This window comes from Nerophis ophidion, linkage group LG08 (genome assembly GCF_033978795.1).
Source record: "Nerophis ophidion isolate RoL-2023_Sa linkage group LG08, RoL_Noph_v1.0, whole genome shotgun sequence".
Taxonomy (NCBI): Eukaryota; Metazoa; Chordata; class Actinopteri; order Syngnathiformes; family Syngnathidae; genus Nerophis; species Nerophis ophidion.
Window position 1 is genome coordinate 67,042,736 of NC_084618.1, and position 21,420 is coordinate 67,064,155.

A 21,420-nucleotide genomic window follows, 5' to 3' on the forward strand; every position below is an offset into this window, starting at 1 on the left:
CCAAATATCAACAGTAAATTGTGGAAGTGGAAGTGGAGTGGAATAATAGTTTTGAGAAAAAAATAGAACTGGAAATGATAAAACATGTTAATGTCAGCAGCTAAATCAGGAGCGTTTTAACCAGTTTTGAAATGGTTCTATCATCATTCGTAAACCAGATTATGTCGAGATATCCATTGTCTGTAAACATATACACATTTTAGGCCATAGTGTCCATCTCTCGTTTGACTAATTTTTTAATTTGTATGATTTAATCATTTTTAAATGTTATTCAAAATACTCTTCGAATCTATTCTGATGCTGAAATTCCATATCTATTTATAAAGCGAGTCATACCAAAGACTATAAAAATGGGACCCATTACCTCCCTGCTCGGCACTCAGCATCAAGGGTTGGAATTGGGGGTTAAATCACCAAAAATTATTCCAGGGCGAGGCCACCGCTGCTGCTCAATGCTCCCCTCACCTCCCAGGGGGTGATCAAGGGTGATGGGTCAAATGCAGAGAATAATTTTGCCACACCGAGTGTGTGAGTGACACTCATTGGTACTTTAACTTTTAACTTTATAGAAAGGTCAAACGTAATAAAAAATAAATACTCAAATGTCACCTTTTATCATGGAGTAGAGACCAAGCTAACACTTTGGCCACTTGCCTTGACTCAAATATGAACTTGAAGTGCCATCCCATTTCTAACCCATAGATTTCAATATGATATGGGTTCACCTTTTGCAGCTTTTACAGCTTCAACTATTCTGGGAAGGCTGTCCACAAGATTGCGTAGTGTGTTTATAGGAATTTTCGACCATTCTTCCAAAAGCGTGTTGATGAGGTCACACACTGATGTTGGTCGAGAAGGCCTGGCTCTCAGTCTCTGTTCTAATTCATCCCAAGGGTGTTATATTGGGTTTAGGTCAGGACTCTGTGCAGGCCAGTCAAGTTCATCCACACCAGACTCTGTCATCTATGTCTTTATGGCTCTTGCTTTATGCACTGGTGCACAGTCATGTTGGAAGAGCAAGGAGCCGGCTGCAAACTGTTCCCACAAAGTTGGGAACATGGAATTGTTCAAAAAAAATTTATATCCTTGGGCATTCAAAGTTCCTCTCACTGGAACTCAGGGGCCAAGCCCAACTCGTAAAAAATAACCCCACACCATAATTCCTCCTCCACCAAATTTCACACTCATGTTCCGTTCTCCTGGCAACCTCCAAACTCAGACTCGTCCATCAGATTGCCAGATGGAAAAATGTGATTCATCACTCCAGAGTACGTGTCTCCACTGCTCTAGAGTCTAGTGTCGACGTGCCGACGCTTTGCATTAGACTTGGTGATGTATGGCTTAGAAGCAGCTGCTCGGCCATTAAAACTCATTCCATGAAGCTCTCTGCGTACTGTACGTGGGCTAATTGGAAGGTCACATGAGGTTCGGAGCCCTGTAGCAACTGACTGTGCAGAAAGTTTTTGCACTATGCGCTTCAGCATCTGCTGTCTCCTCTCTGTCAATTTATGTGGCCTATCACTTGGTGGCTGAGTTGCTGTTGTTCCCAAACTCTTCCATTTTCTTATAATAAAGCCGACAGTTGACTTTGGAATATTTAGGAGCGAGAAAATTTCACGAATTTGTTGCACAGGTGGCATCCGATGACAGTTCCACGCTGGAAATCACTGAGCTCCTGAGAGCGGTCCATTCTTTCACAAATGTTTGTGGAAACAGTGTCCATGCCTAAGTGCCTGACTTTATACACCTGTGGCAAGGCCAAGTGATTAGGACACCTGATTCTGATCATTTGGATGGGTGGACAAATACTTTTGGCAATATAGTGTAGTTTTGATTGGCTCTTTGCGAATTAAAAAACAACAACAAAATAGAAGAAAACAGCCAAAAAGGAAAATGATGCTAGAAAATGATACCCTGCATCTTTTGATAGTTTTCATGGAAAAAGATTGGACATTTCATTATGAATGAAAGCAGAAATAAAGATGACTTACTGCAGATGGGTGACTCGTCAGCTCCGTTAGGACAGTCCTTCTTGCCGTCGCACACTTTGTCTTCCTCGATGCACACCTGGTCAGTGGGACACATCCATTGGCTGCCGGGACACTTGAACGGAGGTGTAGGACAGTTCTGTTCGTCGCTCATGTCCCGGCAGTCGTTTTCGCCGTCACACAGCCAGTATTTGGGGATGCAAATCTTGTTGGGGCACTGGAAGTAGCTGGCACTGCAGGTCACAGGAGGGCAGGAGATGTGCTCGTCGGAACCGTCCTCGCAGTCGGGGTGGCCGTCACACTCCCAAGTGTCCGGCACGCAGACGCCGTCGGTTTGACACTGGAACTCGTCTTTGTGGCACAGGCCCGGCCCTCGAGTGGCTGGGCGGACACAATGGTTGTCATTGTCAAACTGCATTTATTGCTTCATGACAGTAACAAATCCTCATTTTCAAATACAAGAGGGTTCACTTCACTTACGACAGTCTCGCTCATCAGAGTGGTCCCTGCAGTCAGCCACGCCGTCGCAGCGGTAACTTTTGCTGACACACTGGTCGCCACTGACGCAGGCGAACTCATAGGAGGCGCAGGAAATCTCTTAGCATGGAGAAAACCGCGCACACATTCATTATCACCATGCAACAAAGCCAACAACTTTGACAACAAATTAGTTATTTCTACCGCAGTCTTTCTCATCCGAGCCATCAAAGCAGTCCTGGTCGCCATCGCACACGTAGGAGTTGAATATGCAACGGTGGTCGGGGCACAGGAAGTAGGCAGGTGGGCAGGTGGTGATGGTGGAGTCTGAAGTGAAGACAGCATATTGTTGACGCCATCCAACATGGAGGACCAGTAAGTGCTATGATCTTCCGGTAAAACGGTGTATATATTTTTGCCTGTGTCCTATTCAAAATTTATTTATTTTTTTCTAATTTTACACGATTCCCGATTCAAAAACTATTTTTTCTTGATTAAAAAGGATTCTCTATTCATTCAATAGGATTTACCCCAGTCTGCTGACATGCGAGCAGAGTAGTAGATTTTTGTAAAAGGCTTTTATAATTGTAAAGGACAATGTTTTATCAACTGATTGCAATAATGTAAATTTGTTGTAACTATTAAACAAACCAAAAATATGACTTATTTTATCTTTGTGAAAACATTGGACACAGTGTGTTGTCAAGCTTATGAGATGCGATGCAAGTGTAAGCCACTGTGACACTTTTGCTCTTATTTTTTAATTTTTATAAATGTATAATGATAATGTCACTGAGGGATTTTTAATCACTGCTATGCTGAAATTATAAATAATATTGATACTGTTGTTGATAACATTCATTTTTGTTTCACTACTTTTTGTTTGTTCTGTGTCGTGTTTGTGTCTCCTCTCAATTGCTCTGTTCATTGCAGTTCTGAGTGTTGCTGGGTCAGGTTTGGTTTTGGAATTGGATTGCATTGTTATGGTATTGCTGTGTATTGGTTCGTTGGATTGATTAAAAAAAAAAAATCGATTTAAAAAAAAAAAGGGAATCGATTCGGATTCGCACGTGAGAATCGTGATTCGTATTCCAATTGATTTTTTCCCACACCCCTAATATATATATATATACATATATATATATATATATAAATATTTTAATTTTCTTAAATCAGTTACAAAAAATAATCACAATTAATTTAAAAATTGATTTTTTGACACCCCTAGTAATTATGGTAATATTTTTGCTATTTGTGTTTCACGCTTATAAGTGCTGTCTCTGGCCCTGTGAGGCAAAAGGTTTGGGCGACCCTACTTTAAAGTACATCCAAGTGACATTCCTCTAGTATTGTCCCTGGACAAGATTATATAAACGGTTTCTAAAATGTGCCTAATGTGTGGGCTTGACGTGAACTTACTGCAGTTGTGCTCATCCGAGCCGTCGCCACAGTCGTTGTCACCGTCGCACAGCCACGCTTTGGAGACGCATCTGTTGTTATCGCAGGTGAATGTGTTTGCCGGACAGGTGGTGGGCTCCTGTGTGGGACAGTTGACTTCATCCGAACCATCGCCGCAGTCGTCGATGCCGTCACAACGCCACCCGGACAGGATGCAGTGCTTGTTGTTGCAGGTGAAGGCGCTGGGAGAGCAGGTCGCTCCTTGATGATGGGATGTAATTGTGACTAAGTTTGCTACGATTGCTGCAACGATTCCCATACATTCATTTAACTGTGTACCAGTACATGTGTGCAACTCGTATTTAAAGGTATGAGTCATCAATATTTGTTTCCACAGCGTTTGTAGAAATGCAATTGCAATATTATGTCAAAAATTGTATTTGTTAAATGTTTGTACAAGTTTAAATCAATCACAATGCTATTTTTATTTAGCCTTTCAATGGGCTCGTCCCTTGTAAGATAGCATTAATACTGTATAGTTGCATTTCTTTTTTCATTTTTTATCAAGCTGTATGTCATGACCTGTCAGTCAGGTCATGTCTAGTTTTGTTTGTTGTGTTTTTTTCTAGTTTTGAGTCTATTTCTGTTTCAACAATCTTTCCTTTTGTTTACTTTCCTGTAGCTAGGTGCGCTGATAAGACATTCTGGTTTCTGTTGATTGATTAGTGTCTCTACCTGTTGCCGCCCCTCATCACTCCCTTTATATTCTGTTGTCACCCGGCCTGAAATGCTTGATCAATGTTTGCCACTAGCAAGAGGTATGCCTCACGCTACGCTAAAATAGCTTTCCGTAAGTTTTTGCATATTCTTTTCAGTTATTTGTTATTAGCCTCAAGCTAAGTTTGGCCTTGGGCTTCCTGTGCACTTCCGGGCGACATGCAGTTTGTTTTTGTATTCATGCCTTGCCATGTGGAACTAAAGAAGATTCTTATCTGCATACTTGCCAACCTTGAGACCTCCGAATTCGGGAGATGGGGGCAGTTGTAGCGTCCCTGAAGAGTTAGTGCTGCAAAGGTTTCTGGGTATTTGTTCTGTTGGGTTTATGTTGTGTTACGGTGTGGATGTCCTCCCAAAATGTGTTTGTCATTCTTGTTTGGTGTGGGCTCACAGTGTGGCGCATATTTATAACAGTGTTAAAGTTGTTTATACGGCCACCCTCAGTGTGACCTGTATGGTGTTTATCAAGTATGCTTTGCATTCACTTACGTGTGTATGTACAAGCTGCATGTATTATGTGACTGGGCCGACACGCTGTATGTACGGAGGAAAAGCGGATGTAACGGTAGGTTGTAGAGGACGCTAAAGGCTGGGCCTTTAAGGCATTCCCCCAATATTGTTGTCCGGGTGGTAATCGGGAGAAATTCGGGAGAATGGCTGCCCCGGGAGATTTTCGGGAGGGGCACTGAAATTTGGGAGTCTCCCGGCTACCGGAAAAATCTGGAAGGTTGGCAAGTATGCTTATCTGCATGCTGCTTCCTGTCTATTTGGCATTGTGAGAACACCGCCATTGCAGCAAAGTGACCAGAATGTAACACTGTATTGTCGATTTAACATCTTTCCGACTTCAGATGTATTTTAGTGTACTTCCTTTGTGCGTGCCTAGTTTAAAACTACCTCAAATTTAAAAGGACTGTTTATTCAGCTGCTGAACAAAATTATAACATTCAGAGTGGGCAAAAAATATATGTAAATAAACCATGGGTGTACAAAGTACAGCCTGTGTAACAGTGCAATGGTAAAATTCAATAATACAGCAAAACGATATATGTAACAAAAAATATATTTTACTAATACTAATAACACATATTTGCCTTTAAATATATTTATAACTTTTTTTCCCTTTTTAAAAAATACATGCGTCATAGTCATTTATGCAAATACCAGTACTATGATGACGTCATATTGATTCTAACGATGCCACAAATAGATTGCCAATCTGTGGGAAACACAGCGCTGTGATGTTAACGCACCTGTGCTTGTGCAGTTGGCCTCGTCAGACTTATCCACGCAGTCCAAGTAGCCATCGCAGCGGTAGGAATTGGGCCTGCATCGCCCCTCGTCGCACTCAAAGGCGTAGTCGCCGCAGTTGTTATCCGGCGGTGGAACACTGTCATCCTTTACGCAGTCCATCTGGTTGACCTGTAGCTTCATGCCGTACGGGCAGCCACACACGCGGCTGTAGGACGGAGTCGGGAAGCAGAAGTGGCTGCAGCGCCCATTTGCCACTGCACAGCGACTACTGATACCTGAAAGTAGAAAAGTCACATGGCAATCAGCAGGTATTCATTGGAGGAGTGTCACAGACGTCACTTGACGGGAACTTACTACTGTAGAGGTCAGCTGTGTAGGCTTTGACATTCAGAATTCCATTGATTCCTTGTCTGATTATTATGTTTCCTCCTCCATCCCTCTTCCTCATCTCAAATATCGCTCTGGTACGTGTATCGGACACATACAGGTAGTCTATGGGGCACAAATACACGGTTTAAACCTACGTCTGTTTCATTAGGTTACGTGACATCAAATAACATTAGCAGGTGTACCACAACATTAGGTACACCTAATTGCGACATATACAATTAATTATCACATTGCTTTAGAAATTCTAGCATTACCTATAGAACTATATCAGGTGGTAATCGTTACGTTTCAAATAAACCACAACATAAGGTACACTAACAATCCAGTAAGGTGCAATATCAAATTCACACAAAAAAACTGCATCTGCAACACTATAATTTTTCATGAAGAAGTGTAATTGAATTTAATATATCAAGGTATATTCATATTTTGAAATGTGATGATATTCGATTTAATTAATGCATATATTTATGGCTGCAGCTATTGATTATTTTAGTAATTGAGTAATCTATTGATTACTTGTTCGATAAATCATGTTATTAGATAAAACACACTATAGCCTGAATATGTATTTTGGAGAAAATAATTGAGGCAAACAACAATTTGAAATTGCACTGTCACATGTGTGCATTAATAAAGCATTGTTATGATAGCCAATGCAATACAGACCACTGCAGACACACCACGGCTCTTTTATGCACTCTATTGCAGTGGCGGTGTGGAAACTACAGTATGTCTGCGTGTTTAAAGTTCTGGGCACTCCACGTTCACAGGATTTGACCAAATTGTTTTAGTTACACTTTTTGAGCGATTAATTGAAGCAACAGAATATAAATCAAAGCTTTTTTCTAACTGGTTTAGTCGTTGCAGCCCTACATTGTATTAGCGCCATTATATTATGCAATTTTTTGTTCAAAACTTGGCAATTGTTTCGGATTTTGGAATTGGGAACATGACTAAATGAGTTATTTATTTAAAAACTATACAGTATGTCACAATTCTTTAATTATTTTATTCTGATTTAATTTCATCAGTATATAATGCCTGCACTTTTCTATTGTATAGTAACATCTATATCAATTATTTATACACAACTGTTTGTGTTTACACTAAGAGCTGTTTCTCAAATTTAGTTTGCCATTTAGTTAGGCAAAATACTGCAAATTGCAGCAATAATGTAACAGGCTTTTGTTTGAGCATGTGCAAGTGTGCCTAATGTTTTGGCCATTGAATATATGCTTCAGTAATAAGAAAAGAAACCTGAATAAACAGTCAGCGAATAGGGTTGTGTGATCCGTCCAATATTGCTGAAGGTCTGCCTGTTGTTTCCTTGAAAGTCAACGTGTCCAATTTGGTCCAAGAGGGAGTCGACCCAATACAAGCGCTCCTGCCTGTTGATGAAGCCCATAAACAGCATGATTATAAACAGCTGCTTCTTATGGATAGTGACTAATCTTGCCTTCTGCGTCTTACACATAGTCGAGAGAAAGCGCATATGGCTGCCCAAGTGTTTTATTGACCAGTGGAACTGCACTGCTGCCATCAGTGTAGCCCCTCATGATGACGGCCGGGCGATATATGTCGGCCCAAAATAAGTAGCTACACACACACACACACGCACATGCACACGCACACACACACACACACACACACACACACACACACACACACACACACACACACACACACACACACACACACACACACACACACACACACACACACAGAGGCAAGGAGACACCTATCATATATTTCTTAAAAGAGGCGGAGGACCCAAATTAATGTCTCCAAATGAAGACTCACCCATCACCGGGATGTACTGCAAGTCCCTTCGGGATCCTTAATCCCGTGACGATGTCACTCATAGACTTGTCTATGATTCTGAAGGCCACCACGGTCTTGTAGGTGTTAGAGGTCCAAAACAAAACTTTGGAAGTCCAATCGTAAGCCATGGCATCGATGGAGCCAACCCTGTAGCCAGTCAAAATCTGTTGAACTGAGAGAAGAATTCAACTTGTATTGTCAATTAGGTGGAACACAAATTGGAATACAAAGCAGTAGCTCTAGGCAGCCACCTAGTGTAGTTTAAAAAAAAAAAAGAAAAGATGGCAATATCTGCATTTTGAGTCTGAATGACTAACAACTTTATCGAACTCTGCCTGTGCCTTAAAATGGTTAGTGTAAAAATCATGCGTGTTACACTTGATGTACTATTAATGCTGACTATTCTGTTTTCTCTTCACCGCTTAATGACATCAGCGGTATAATTTAGATTTATTTCAAACGCATAACGTTACAATATGGTACATGGCATATTTCCAATTTCTCATTACAACATATCTGAAAAAGGAGTAGGTAGAGTTCATTTAATCCCGCCCCTTTTCCATTTTATAACAATCTCATACATTTGTTTGTTCACTTCCTGTGCTCAATTTGTAACACAAATCAATAAATAGATAAATAAATAAATATTGATTTTGTTGCTGCTGCTGTGTATTGCGATACACTTGCTGATAAATGACCCTGTGGTAAAAAGCGTTTTCCTTCCCACTTTTCATGCACCCACAATCATGATTAAAGGTTAAAAATGCATGTGTTACTGTATACTGTATATAATATGTGGTATACTTTATATAAAACGTGATACATGGTCCGTATCCAGCAGCATTATCTACCTCAGCGTGCGCTTTAAATAGGGAGCACCATTTTTTTTCCACTTTTTCATGTACTTCAAAATATTATTAAAGGGGAACTGCACATTTTTTGTAATCTTGCCAATTATTTATAATCCTTATGAGAGACAAGAACACCTTTTTTTTTTTTTTAGGATTCTGGTGTCAAAAAATAAAAACACTACAATGGGCTTTCCCATTGTAGCCTTCAAATTCCTCTACAACAACTTTAAAACCCTCCATCAATGTTTTAAATAAACATTGCAAGTAAATATATAATGTAGTAACAGACACGCTCATAACAATGAATGTGTGCTCCTACTTCCGGAAACAAATGCGTGTTTGTTCTAATAATGGCAGACTTCGTAATAGACAAATGAGGATTCACAACCTTATCTTTTTAAAGCTGAATATACAGAGGATGAACTACTGGTTATAGAAGCGAGTACATAGTACATAGTACATACACTGTAAAGCTAGCTGTGTACAAACAAAACATGAAATGTGGGCAAATACTTTACAGATACTATAATATGATTGTTCATGTTTTCCAGTTAGTACAGATTGGTGTCTTATCACATTGTGTAGTGCATTACAAACTCAAAAGCCATTCAGCTGCTGATGCAAAAGATAGCTTACAGCTAAATGCCCTCGAAAATGTGTTACTACGCTAGAAAAACAGTTGCCCAGTGTTCGCCCTTACAATAACAATGTCGCTACAGCTTGGGTATTATAAAATGCAAAAGGGACGGCGTGGCGCAGTGGGGAGAGTGGCGGTGCGCAACCTGAGCGTCCCTGGTTCAATTCCCACCTAGTACCAACCTCGTCACGCCCGTTGTGTCCTGAGCAAGACACTTCACCCTTGCTCCTGATGGGTGCTGGTTGGTGCCTTGCATGGCAGCTCCCTCCATCAGTGTGTGAATGTGTGTGTGAATGGGTAAATGTGGAAGTAGTGTCAAAGCGCTTTGAGTACCTTGAAGGTAGAAAAGCGCTATATAAGTACAACCCATTTATACAGGTTACGTTACGGAACATAAATTAAGTATTATTGGCGGTTTTTGGATGCAATTTCAAAAGTGGTTTTAAGGCAGAATTTATTGGAATATTAAAATGCAAAAAAAACCATCATCGGCGTGGCGCAGTGGGAGAGTGGCCGTGCGCAACCCGAGGGTCACTGGTTCAAATCCCACCTAGAACCAACCTCGTCACGTCCGTTGTGTCCTGAGCAAGACACTTCACCCTTGCTCCTGATGGTTGCTGGTTGGCGCCTTGCATGGCAGGTCCCTCCATCAGTGTGTGAATGTGTGTGTAAATGGGTAAATGTGGAAGTAGTGTCAAAGCGCTTTGAGTACCTTGAAGGTAGAAAAGCGCTATACAAGTACAACCCATTTTTCATTTATATATGTTCTTGTCCCTTATAAGGATTGTGAACAATAGGCAAAATTCCCCCAAATTTCAGTTCCCCTTTAAAGTTGAAGAAATGCACTTGTTATACTCTATATAATGAGTTGTTCGTATCCAGCAGTGTTATCTACCTCCACATGTGGTTTAAATAAGAGCGCACCAATTTCCTTTCTACTTTTACATGCACCCCAAATCATTATTTAAGTAAAAAAAAAAAAGCACTTGTTATACTGTATATAATGAGTGGTCCGTATCCAGCAGCATGCAATTTAAACATTAGCGCACCATTTTCTTTTCTACTTTGTCATGCACTTCTAATAATAAAATAATATGTTTTATTATATATGATTAATAATGTATTTTTTAAAAATAGCACCAATTACACACTGCTTTCATTCAACGCCATGATGGGGTAATAGCAACACATCAACTCTCACCAGTGCCATTGAGGTTGGACTTATAGATCAGGCCTCTCGACCTGTCGTTGTAGAATAGAACCTCATCTTGCCCGTCAAACTCTACAGCCGAGCCGGAAAAAGATGAGGCTAGCCCTGTGAGGGGAAGGGTGATGTCTTCCTGGAGGGACACGGTGAGCGGGATCCCTCGCAGGGCTACAGAGGAGGCCACCAGCAAGTAGTGCTTTACCTCTGTTTACAAAGAGATAGGATTAACCGTGTACTACCCAACACTTTTCTTGAGGAATATGGAAAAAGAAGTGTATTAATTCCCCACTGAAGCAACTGTGAAAGTCTGATTTCAGGTCGTAACCGTGGCGACACTTGCAGCGGTATCCCAAACCGTCATTGTCTGTGCGGTGGCTCAGGACACAAATGTGCTGACAGCCGCCGTTGTGCCGTCCGCAGGGGTTCATCACTGTCGGATGAGGTTGATCAAGTCAAGCCAAACACTGTTCGACTTCGGAGGTTTGTGTACTTACCAACAGGCTGCAGGGCCGAGTGGGAGACGACAACATGGCCCGGTCGCTTGGCGGTACGAAAGAGGAGCGCCGGGTTGCTGCCGTTGAAGCGGTTGGCTCTCACCAACCCCATCTTGGTCCAATCGGTGAAGAACACGTGGTTCTCGAATACAGCCATGCCGAAAGGATGTGGAGACTGGGTTCCACCATTGAGGACCACTTTCCTGCACGGAACGCCACACAATGGCCGTCAAACACAGCAAACAATAAACTTCTCAACAAAAAAATAATTGTTACCTGTCCAAACCATGATAAGTGACAGTTTCAACTGTGTCAAAATGGCTGTCAGACCAGTAGACCCTCTTTGTGATTATATCAACGCTAATTCCGGTTGGTGTGCCGAGCCTGGTCTTTACCAGCTCCACACGGTTGCTGCCATCCATAAAGGCCCGCTCCAGCTTCATGTTGTTATTGCTAACGCCCATGTCAGTGAAGAACATGTAACTGCACGCACAGAAACAAAGTAATTAGTCAAAATTGCCATTCTGGACATGCAGAATACAATCACATGCAGCAACACAATTTCATAATAGCCTCATACGAGTTTTTTTCATTTTACCCCTCTTCTGAAAAGCATTTACCTACAAATCAGTTTTTGTTTTTTTAAATCTGGTAATATTATTGTTAATAATATTAAAAACATGAAAGAAAATGTCATTTAAAAAATAATGCGATGAGTTGGCAACTTGTCGCTGCCTTACGCCGAGTGCACCTAAGATAGACTCCAGCACAAGCCGTAAAAAATTAATGGACAGACGAATACTTTGGTTTAATTTAATAAAAAATCTAACAAATTCGATTCAAAAATTACATGACTAAAGCTGGGATCTAGAACTCAATTTACCTGGGGACCACTGGATGCAGAAACTGGGTGAGGCTGGGCCGCAAGAAAAGATTTCTTTAAAAAATCCAACATGCACTTTTTAATGAATTCACCTTCTTTGAATGGCTTTCCCTCCCTAGCAACATACTTGCCAACTCTCGCGATCTTTCCGGGAGACACCCGAATATCAGTGCCCCTCCCGACAATCTCCCGGGGCAGTTATTCTCCCGGTTTACACCCGGACAACAATCTTAAGGGCGTGCTGTGATGGCACTACCTTTAGCGTCCTCTACAACCTGTCGTCTCGTCCGCTTTTCCACCATACAAACAGTGTGCCGGCCCAGTCACAGGTTCTATGAGGCTTTAGCAGACCTACGGAAGTGACTACAAGAATACTTGATCAACAGCCATACAGGTCACACTGAGGGTGGCCGTATGAACAACTTTATCACTGTTACAAATATGTGCCACACTGTGAACCCACACCAAACAAGAATGACAAACACTTTTCGGGAGAACATCCCAGTTGTTTATACGGCCACCCTCATTGTGGGCTGGCACGCTTTTTGAACAGGTTGTAGAGGACGTTAGTAGCAGTGCTTCCACGGTGCCCCCTTAATATTGTTGTTTGGTTGAAATTCAGGAAAATTATTAACCCTGGAAGGGCACTAAATATTGGGAGTATCCCGGAAAAATCGTGGGTATACAAGTATGACGTTGTAAAGCGCCATTCATGTAAAACTTGCGGGCCGCACCAACATTAAATTCTCATATTAAGGTGCGGGCCACAAAATAACGTCGCGCGGGACGCAATTGGCCCAAGGGCCGCGTGTTTGATGCCCCTGCTCTAAAGTGATCCTAATCAATCAATCTGTGTTTATTTATATAGCCCTAAATCACAAGTGTCTCAAAGGGCTGCACAAGCCACAACGACATCCGCGTTACAGATCCCACATAAGGGCAAGGAAAAACGTACCCCAGTGGGACGTCGATGTGAATGACTATGAGAAACCTTGGAGATGACCGCATATGTGGGCAACCCCCTCTCTAGGGAAGACCGAAAGCAATGGACGAAGAGTGGGTCCAGCATAATATTGTAAAAGTCCAGTCCATAGTGGAGCTAACATAATAGTGAGAAAATCTTATCTAGAAAATAAAATGATCGTACATCAGATTTGTTTAATGCAATAATTATAAATCTGACCATGTAATTAAATTAGAATGATATTAACTTAAACAGATGAATACAACACAATGGATAACAAATTGAAATCAAAAGTTTATAATAAATGAAATTGAAATATCTGGTTGTATCCCCGAGAGGGACAAGCGGTAGAAAATGGATGGACAGACAAATACTTTAGTTGAAATTAATCAAAAATGTAATGAATTCAATTCGAAAACTACATGCCTCTAAATTCAATTAGAAAATAAAATTACCGTACATCAGATTTTTTTAATGCAATAATTAGCAATCTGACAATTTAAATAAATTAGAATGAAAATAATTAAAACAGATGAATACAATACAATGGATAACAAATTTAAATAAAAATTTTTGAATAAATGAAATAAAAAAATCTGGCAATATCCCAGGGAGGTATAAGCGGTAGAAAATGGATGGATGGATAAATGTAAAATTACAAAAAAATTATACAATCCAGAAAGTGTATTAATTATTATAAAATAAGTAAATCTGAAAATGTAATTAAACTAAAATTAAGCAAAAGTAAACAAAAAAAGAATTAAAATAAATAAAATGAGTTAGAGAAATAAATAAAGTATAAAAAATATTATTACAAAAGAAAATTAAATGAATTACTCCTGGAAGGGAAATTGCAATGCTTGTACAGTCGTGCCTCACCACATCGTCCTTCAAATTTTGCAGTCACATCGCAGATTTTTGGGGGATATTTTTTTATTTTTCTAAAGCTTTGTGAAGTGAAGTGAATTATATTCATATAGCGCTCTTTCTCTAGTGACTCAAAGCGCTTTATTTTAACCCAATATCTATTTTTTTTACCTTTAAACCAGTGTGGGTAGGTAAAGTGTCTTGCCCAAGGATACAACGGCAGTGACTAGGATGGCGGAAGCGGGGATCGAACTTGCAACCCTCACGTTGCTGGCATGGCTGCTCTACCAACCGAGCTATACCGCCCCTATCACAACGCCCCTGTCGTTGTTATTGGCTGATGTCAACATTTCGGCTTTTTCGCACTGTGTTTCTTGCTGTTTTCTTGTTTGTTTTTAAGTAAAAATGTTTGCCTCTGGCCAATGACATTCGAGTCACGTGCCACAGATGTCTGCTGTGCAGCGGATCTGAGGCTGAAGAGAGAGAAACAGAGATGTGCAAGCGTGTTCCGGGGTTAAAATGCGTGCCTGTTTGCCGGTCTGCTGATCATTCTCCGGGTGGAGTTCTCACTGATGTCATATTAATAATTTTTTTTCTAAGATTTTCACAATGGACCGGTAGGGTGCCAAAGATCTACTAGTCTATCGCGGTCGACAGTTATGCGACCCCTGTTCTAAAGCATGTTCTAAAATTATGAATGAAACATTTTCAAGCACATAAAAGGCTAAGTAAATGACCAGTCAATTAGTATTGGCCACTGGAGAACACTAAACCAATACGAGCGTGCTGTTCAGTCTCGTGCACACTGATTGGCTCAGCCTCAAGTAGCATTACTATATTGGATTAAAAGAGAGTAACTGTGACTAAAGGATAGTACTTTGTGTGTGCATTGCTCCCACAATGTTAAAAAGCATATTTAGAAGGTCAGAAAATATTTTTTTATGCTCCAGTTATATTTGATTTATAATTAATAATTCCTACTTTGCGTAAATTATTTTATCGCGGTAATGTCCGTAACCAATTAACCACAATAAATAAGGGTGGGCTGTATATTTGCTGTTGTATAAGTACGCGACACAAAGAACCAAGTGCGTAAGTGTTACAGCACACATGCGATCTCTTTTCAAATTTGCGCCCTAACATAACATATCGACAAACAGAATGTGTGCAGCAGAATGACAATTTAAACCCACCCCACTGTGGGGTCCAGGACCAGGCCATGAGGACTCTGCATGTTCTCAGCAACCAGCGTGACTCGATTCCCTCCTTCAAAGTCGCACACGTCAATGCGCTCCACCATGGCTTCCAATATGTACAATTTGAAGTTGATCCAGTCCACGGCCAGGTTCTGCACATTCTGGACTGCAGTAGTCAGAACCTCCCTAATGTTACCTCCATTATAGTTGGTGGAATACACCTGGGGGGAAAAAGGCATGTTAGTATGCAACGGTTGACATTATCGTTTTACATGTTCCACAGGACCCCATGAAATAAAATGTGGGGATCCCCGAGGTTCAATATTAGGTCCCATTCTTTTTAATCTCTACATGCTGCCACTTGGGGACGGCATCAGTTCCCACAGTGAGGTTGATGATACACAATTGTACATTGCCGTCTTTCCTGATTACTTTTTGGATTATTGACATGTATACAGTCCAGAATTACAATTAAACCCATGTCTAATGTTCTTCTTTTCAATAGATACCCGTTTTAACTGCATTTTAGACATCAAGCCATGGATGGCAGTGAATAACAAAGACCCACGGTGAGGCGGCATTTAGTCACTATGGCCCCCACCTGCCGGAGTGCCTCAGGACTGCAGAGACCGTGGATATTAAAAAAATAAAAATTACAATATTAAAAAGGTTTAAGGCACATATTTCTAATCAGGCATTTTATTGATCATTTTAAACAATTTTTAGGTTCTTGATTTTTATTTTGTTATTTTCTCTTTTATTTATAGCTACTAGTACTATTATATTTGTTATCCATCCATCCATTTCCTACCGCTTGTCTCTTTTGGGGTCGCGGGGGGTGCTGGTGTTTATCTGTTATTTATAATTAATTTTGACATATATTTTAGTTAAGGCTGTCAAAAACCTGCGCAGTGGTCTAGTAGTTAGAGTGTCCGCCCTGAGATCGGTAGGTTGTGAGTTCAAACCCTGGCCGAGTCATATCAAAGACTATAAAAATGGGACCCATTACCTCCCTTTTTGGCACTCAGCATTAAGGATTGGAATTAAGGGTTAAATCACCAAAAATTATTCCCGGGCGCGGCCACCGCTGCTGCTCACTGCTCCTCTCACCTACCAGGGCGTGATCAAGGGTGTTGGGTCAAATGCAGAGAATAATTTCGCCACAGCTCATGTGTGTGTGTGACAATCATTGGTACTTTAACTTTAAATTATTATTTTTCTAATCAGATTAATCACATTTTGGAATTTGGATTATTCATAAATCATAATTATTCACTCGCTTGCATAATTAAGAGGACTGCTTGCACCACTTATAGAGATGTCTAGAGGGCGCCAACTTTACAATGTAATTCTACAGTATATGCTGCCCTCTCACGGCTTGTCCTACTTAATGACGTAATTACACACGTATGTTACACATGCACGCGCAATTAGCTTTCGGTGTTGTTAGCTAATAATACCAATTTGGATAGCGAGCGTCAGCTGTTATTGAATGTATGTTCTCTCATAACAACAACATGACTGCAAATTGTTTGTTGCTTCTCTTGGACTGCTTTGGTATGTGTGCACGCACTCCCGGCGTGTAAGTGTTGACGAGACCGCGTGAGTGACCGCCGTAAACACCAATCATTGATTTAGGCTGGTAAAAAAATTATTACATTAACTTTGTAATTGTGGAAAAATATAGACAATTTTCAAACAAATGTGTTCTGTCAAACCACTAATGGTATCATAAGCTAGCCGCTGGTGTTCCTGTTATATAGTTTTACTTTGAAAAATGTTACTGTGAGGAAGTTGCAAACACCACATTTAAATATTTCCTAAGAAAAGACCAAAATATTTGTAGATAGATGCAATTATACAGTGAGAATGTCATCCAGGATGTTTTTAAATGTTTTACGTCAATGGATGTCATTTGTTGCACAAAACAGTTTTGTCTAAAGTTTTTTCAGGCTGAATTTTGGAGTGAAATTTGCCAGCGAGCACACCGGTCGAGGTCTACTCACTCCTTTTTGTACTGATGTATGCATTAATCTGATTACTGACCGCAAAGAGGTTAAGGTGAAAGAGCATGTGCAGTCAAAATAAATTGCATGACTACGCTCAGTGTTTACAATTTTAAAAAAAAGATAATTTTTTTGTGATCATTCACGAGTTAACTCTATAATTGTGACGGACCAAATTTTAATAATAATTTTATATAATTTTTTTGTTAACCTCCGACGTGGACTCCTCAAGTCACATGCCACACTTTATTATTGTCAACAGTGATGTGTGTGTGCATTTGTGTGTTTTTTTGTTTTTACAGCACTTTGTGTTGCAACTTGCCTCGGCATGAAAAGTGACATTAAAATAAAGTTTGAATGATCGATTATCATCTTGGCTGACCTTTTTGGTGTACGTGTCACTCCAGAAGACGGTCTCACTGTGCCTGTGGTACGCCACGCCGACAGCAGAGCCTCTGCCCTGAGCTGGCACCAGAGTTCGGACGTAGCGGCCGTGGATGTCACCCATCATCACCTCTCCTCCGTCTGTGAAAATGAGCTGCGGCATTCCACCTGGAAGACAAGTTGTGGATAAGAATACAGATTGTGTCCTGAATGACGATAAGAAGACCTCAGTACCTGACAGGTTGGCCTTGCAAACGTGACCTTGTTCCAGGAAATAGCCCTCAGCACAGCTGCAGCGGTGCGTCCCCGGCCGGTCTTCGCAAAGCTGGTCACATATGCCCCAGATTTGACAGTCATTGTAGTCTAAATACAAAGAGGCGCAATCACTACCAAACCATAAAATAGCATTAGCAGGGGTCACCAACCTTTTTGAAACCAAGAGCTACTTCTTGGGTACTGATTAATGCGAAGGGCTACCAGTTTGATACACACTTAAATAAATTGCCAGAAATAGCCAATTCACTCAATTTACCTTTAATAAATAAATCTACATATATATATTTTTTTAATTGTATTTCTGTCTGTCATTCTGTCGTACATTTTTTTTTCATTTTACTGAAGGTTTTTTGTAGAGAATAAATAATGAAAAAAACACTTAATTGAACGGTTTAAAAGAGGAGAAAACAGGAAAAAAATCTAAATTAAATTTTGAAACATAGTTTATCTTCAATTTTGACTCTTTAAAATTCAAACTTCAACCGAAAAAAGAAGAGAAAAACTAGCTAATTCGAATCTTTTTGAAAAAAATAAAAAAAATAATTTATGAAACATCATTAGTAATTTTTCCTTATTAAGATTAATTTTAAAATTTAGATGACATGTTTTACAAATAGGTTAAAATCCAATCTGCACTTTGTTAGAATATATAACAAATTGGACCAAGCTATATTTCTAACAAAGACAAATCATTATTTCTTCTAGATTTTCCAGAACAAAAATTTTAAAAGAAATTCAAAAGACTTTGAAATAAGATTCAAAATTTGATTCAAAAGATTTCCTAGATTTGCCAGAATAATTTTTTTGAATTTTAATCATAATAAGTTTGAAGAAAGATTTCACAAATATTATTTGTCGAAAAAACAGAAGCTAAAATGAAGAATTAAATTTAAATGTATTTATTATTCTTTACATTTAAAAAAATAAATTGACTTCAACATTGATTTTAATTGTCAGGAAAGAAGAGGAAGGAATTTAAAAGTTAAAAAGGTAAAATCCTAAAATTATTTTTAAGGTTGTATTTTTTCTCTAAAATTGTCTTTCTGAAAGTTAGAAGAAGCAAAGTAAAAAAATAAATGAATTTATTTAAACAAGTGAAAACCAAGCTCACTGGTAAGTGCTGCTATTTGAGCTATTTTTAGAACAGGCCAGCGGGCTACTCATTTGGTCCTTACGGGTTACCTGGTGCCCGCGGGCCCCACGTTGGTGACCACTGGCATAAGGTATCTAATGTATTTCCACTCACCTACACAGGAGCGACTGTCGTTGCCAACGATGAAACCATCCGGGCAGTAGCAAGTGCCCCCTTGTGGAGACACATGGCATAGATACTCGCAGCTCAAAGTCGAACAGCGTTCCAGGCCTGCGAGCGATGGCAATAAAAATCAAGTTTACCAATACATCCGCGTCACCCATTTCCAGGTTAAAGCCTCTAATCTCAGCAAAAGGTGTCATTATCATTTTTGTGAGCGTTTTTTTTACGGCTATCACGCACCTAATTTGGCGGTGATTAGCAGGGAAAAAAAGTTAATGTTACACCAAGTGTCTGTCTGCCAGGCTTGAGATAAGCCAAACATCAGTAGCCACTGTGAAAAATGTTTATGAGTTGACAACCCTTGGACTTCTGTTTAGAGCTCAATGAAAGTTAGGGACATTTAAAAAAAAAGAGATAATCAACTTGCGCCTCTCGGGCCTTTGAAGGACATCGGAGTAGTATTGTTTTTTTTTTGTCCACCTACTCAGGCAAATCATATAGTTGATGTAGATGCCCATATCGGATGAACAAATGTACTTTACAAAAGAGAAGTGTGGGATACTTCTCTTGTTGCCTTATTTGTATTTGACTTTAATAAATGTATTTATGTTATTATTTGGTGCAGCCGGGCCGGAGCAGGAAGGGATAAAAAGAGGAAAAAAAGAAAGACAGAGGGGGAAATTGTGGGGACAAGAGGGGGATAAGACAGAGAGACAACAACAACAGCAAACATAAAAATAACAACAACAACAATAGAACAACATTAGCACATAGGATATTTACAAATATGTTGGTAAAAGTTATAGCAAAAAAAGCAATTAGTGAAATAAATAATAATACAGAAATGACAATAAACATTATTACACTACAAATGGAGCAATACAACTACAAATAGAAATAGCACTATTGATAATAAATATCAAAAAAAAAAGTCGGAGTGTTCGAGTGCACCAGTGTGTCTTATAATAGGATTTCTATAATAATAATATGATCTCTGGCGATCCTGCAAAAATGACGCACGCATACCGCCAGTGTTTCTTCCCAGTCGGGTTTACCCAATGAGGAGTCTGAAGATCGTATGACCTTGATTACTTACTGCAGTTGCGCTGAGCGGTGGAGTTGGTCTCATCAGTCCCATCAGGACAGTCCGGTTTGTCGTCGCAAACTTTTCCCACTGGTATACAAGCTGGTGAACCGGGGCAGCCCCACTCGCCAGGGTAACAATCTCGGGAGTTACTGTCTGCAAGCAACACCATTCATCAAGTTACAATGCAGACAAAGAAAAATCGGAAGGCCACCTCCAATCCCTAAATATGTATTTTAGGTTGTTTGTTCTCACCACAGCCTTTTTCATCACTGTAGTCTCCGCAGTCATTGAAGTGGTCACACACCCAGCGCTGGGGAATACAACGGCCGCTCGAACACGTGAACTCATCGCCGCTACAGCTTTGGTACACTGCAGAAAAAACAGGCACGGGTCACATGGAAGCAGTTTGAAGTCCACAACCAGCTTGATTTATGGAATCCAGTGTCCTTTTACCGCAGCCTTGCTCATCGCTGTTGTCCCCACAGTCATTCCAGTGGTCGCATAGGAAGGAAATAGGTATGCAGACGCCATTGGCACACTGATGCTGGTGGATGGAGCAATGCTTGTTGGCTGCAAGTCAACACACAGTAAAGAAATTAATAAAAAGGTGGTCCCAATGTTGATTAGTATTAGACTTGGAGGTGTTTGTAATATTTTTTAGCAACAGAAACCCCTTCAAACAACAATAACAGGCGTTTTACCTGACAGTGTCAATCAAAACTAAGCACTATTATTGTTGTAAAAGCTAGTAATGTACATGTTATGTATCTTAAAAATAGTCAAAGCTGACTTAGTATTGGGTTTTTTCCATTAAACGAAAAGAGCACAGTAATGAGGACTAATTCATTGTGTGGTACATAGTTGACCAATGAAGATTTTTCTGATTCTGATCGTTCTTGTAAACAGATGAAACGATAAATTCCGGGTTTGCGTGCATCTTCCGTTCTTCTTTTTGTGGACTATAACGCCAAAATTACTCACCCAATTCATACCATTCTTAAAGGAGGGATACGGGTGACATTTTTGATGAAAAACTTAATATTACTTTATTTATCTTTGGTGAAAATGTGAACCTTCATAAAACGGCAGCTCGGTCTTTTTCTGCTTCAGTTAATTGGCGGAAAACTAAACCGTTTGTAAAGTTCATTACCGCCTACTACAGGTTTGAAATGGGACTACAACAACAACAACTATCCAACAGTTTT

The 21,420-nt window shown here is 40.0% G+C and overlaps 1 protein-coding gene across 1 annotated transcript in view; it reads right to left on the reverse strand.

Annotated features, from left to right (window-relative positions):
• lrp2b (low density lipoprotein receptor-related protein 2b) overlaps positions 1–21,420 on the reverse strand; it is a 71,289-nt gene that overhangs the window by 43,240 nt on the left and 6,629 nt on the right. Inside the window, exons 8-27 of the mRNA XM_061909836.1 lie at positions 20,669–20,785; positions 20,468–20,584; positions 20,225–20,368; positions 19,120–19,236; positions 17,832–17,960; positions 17,596–17,765; positions 15,205–15,428; positions 11,574–11,780; positions 11,298–11,500; positions 11,093–11,233; positions 10,798–11,007; positions 8,088–8,280; positions 7,758–7,883; positions 7,545–7,675; positions 6,249–6,386; positions 5,894–6,169; positions 3,885–4,124; positions 2,670–2,792; positions 2,469–2,585; positions 1,992–2,369 (exon numbers count right to left, since the gene is read on the reverse strand). Coding sequence (XP_061765820.1) covers positions 1,992–2,369; positions 2,469–2,585; positions 2,670–2,792; positions 3,885–4,124; positions 5,894–6,169; positions 6,249–6,386; positions 7,545–7,675; positions 7,758–7,883; positions 8,088–8,280; positions 10,798–11,007; positions 11,093–11,233; positions 11,298–11,500; positions 11,574–11,780; positions 15,205–15,428; positions 17,596–17,765; positions 17,832–17,960; positions 19,120–19,236; positions 20,225–20,368; positions 20,468–20,584; positions 20,669–20,785 — 3,501 coding nt within the window. The remainder of the gene's footprint in view (positions 1–1,991; positions 2,370–2,468; positions 2,586–2,669; positions 2,793–3,884; positions 4,125–5,893; positions 6,170–6,248; positions 6,387–7,544; positions 7,676–7,757; positions 7,884–8,087; positions 8,281–10,797; positions 11,008–11,092; positions 11,234–11,297; positions 11,501–11,573; positions 11,781–15,204; positions 15,429–17,595; positions 17,766–17,831; positions 17,961–19,119; positions 19,237–20,224; positions 20,369–20,467; positions 20,585–20,668; positions 20,786–21,420) is intronic.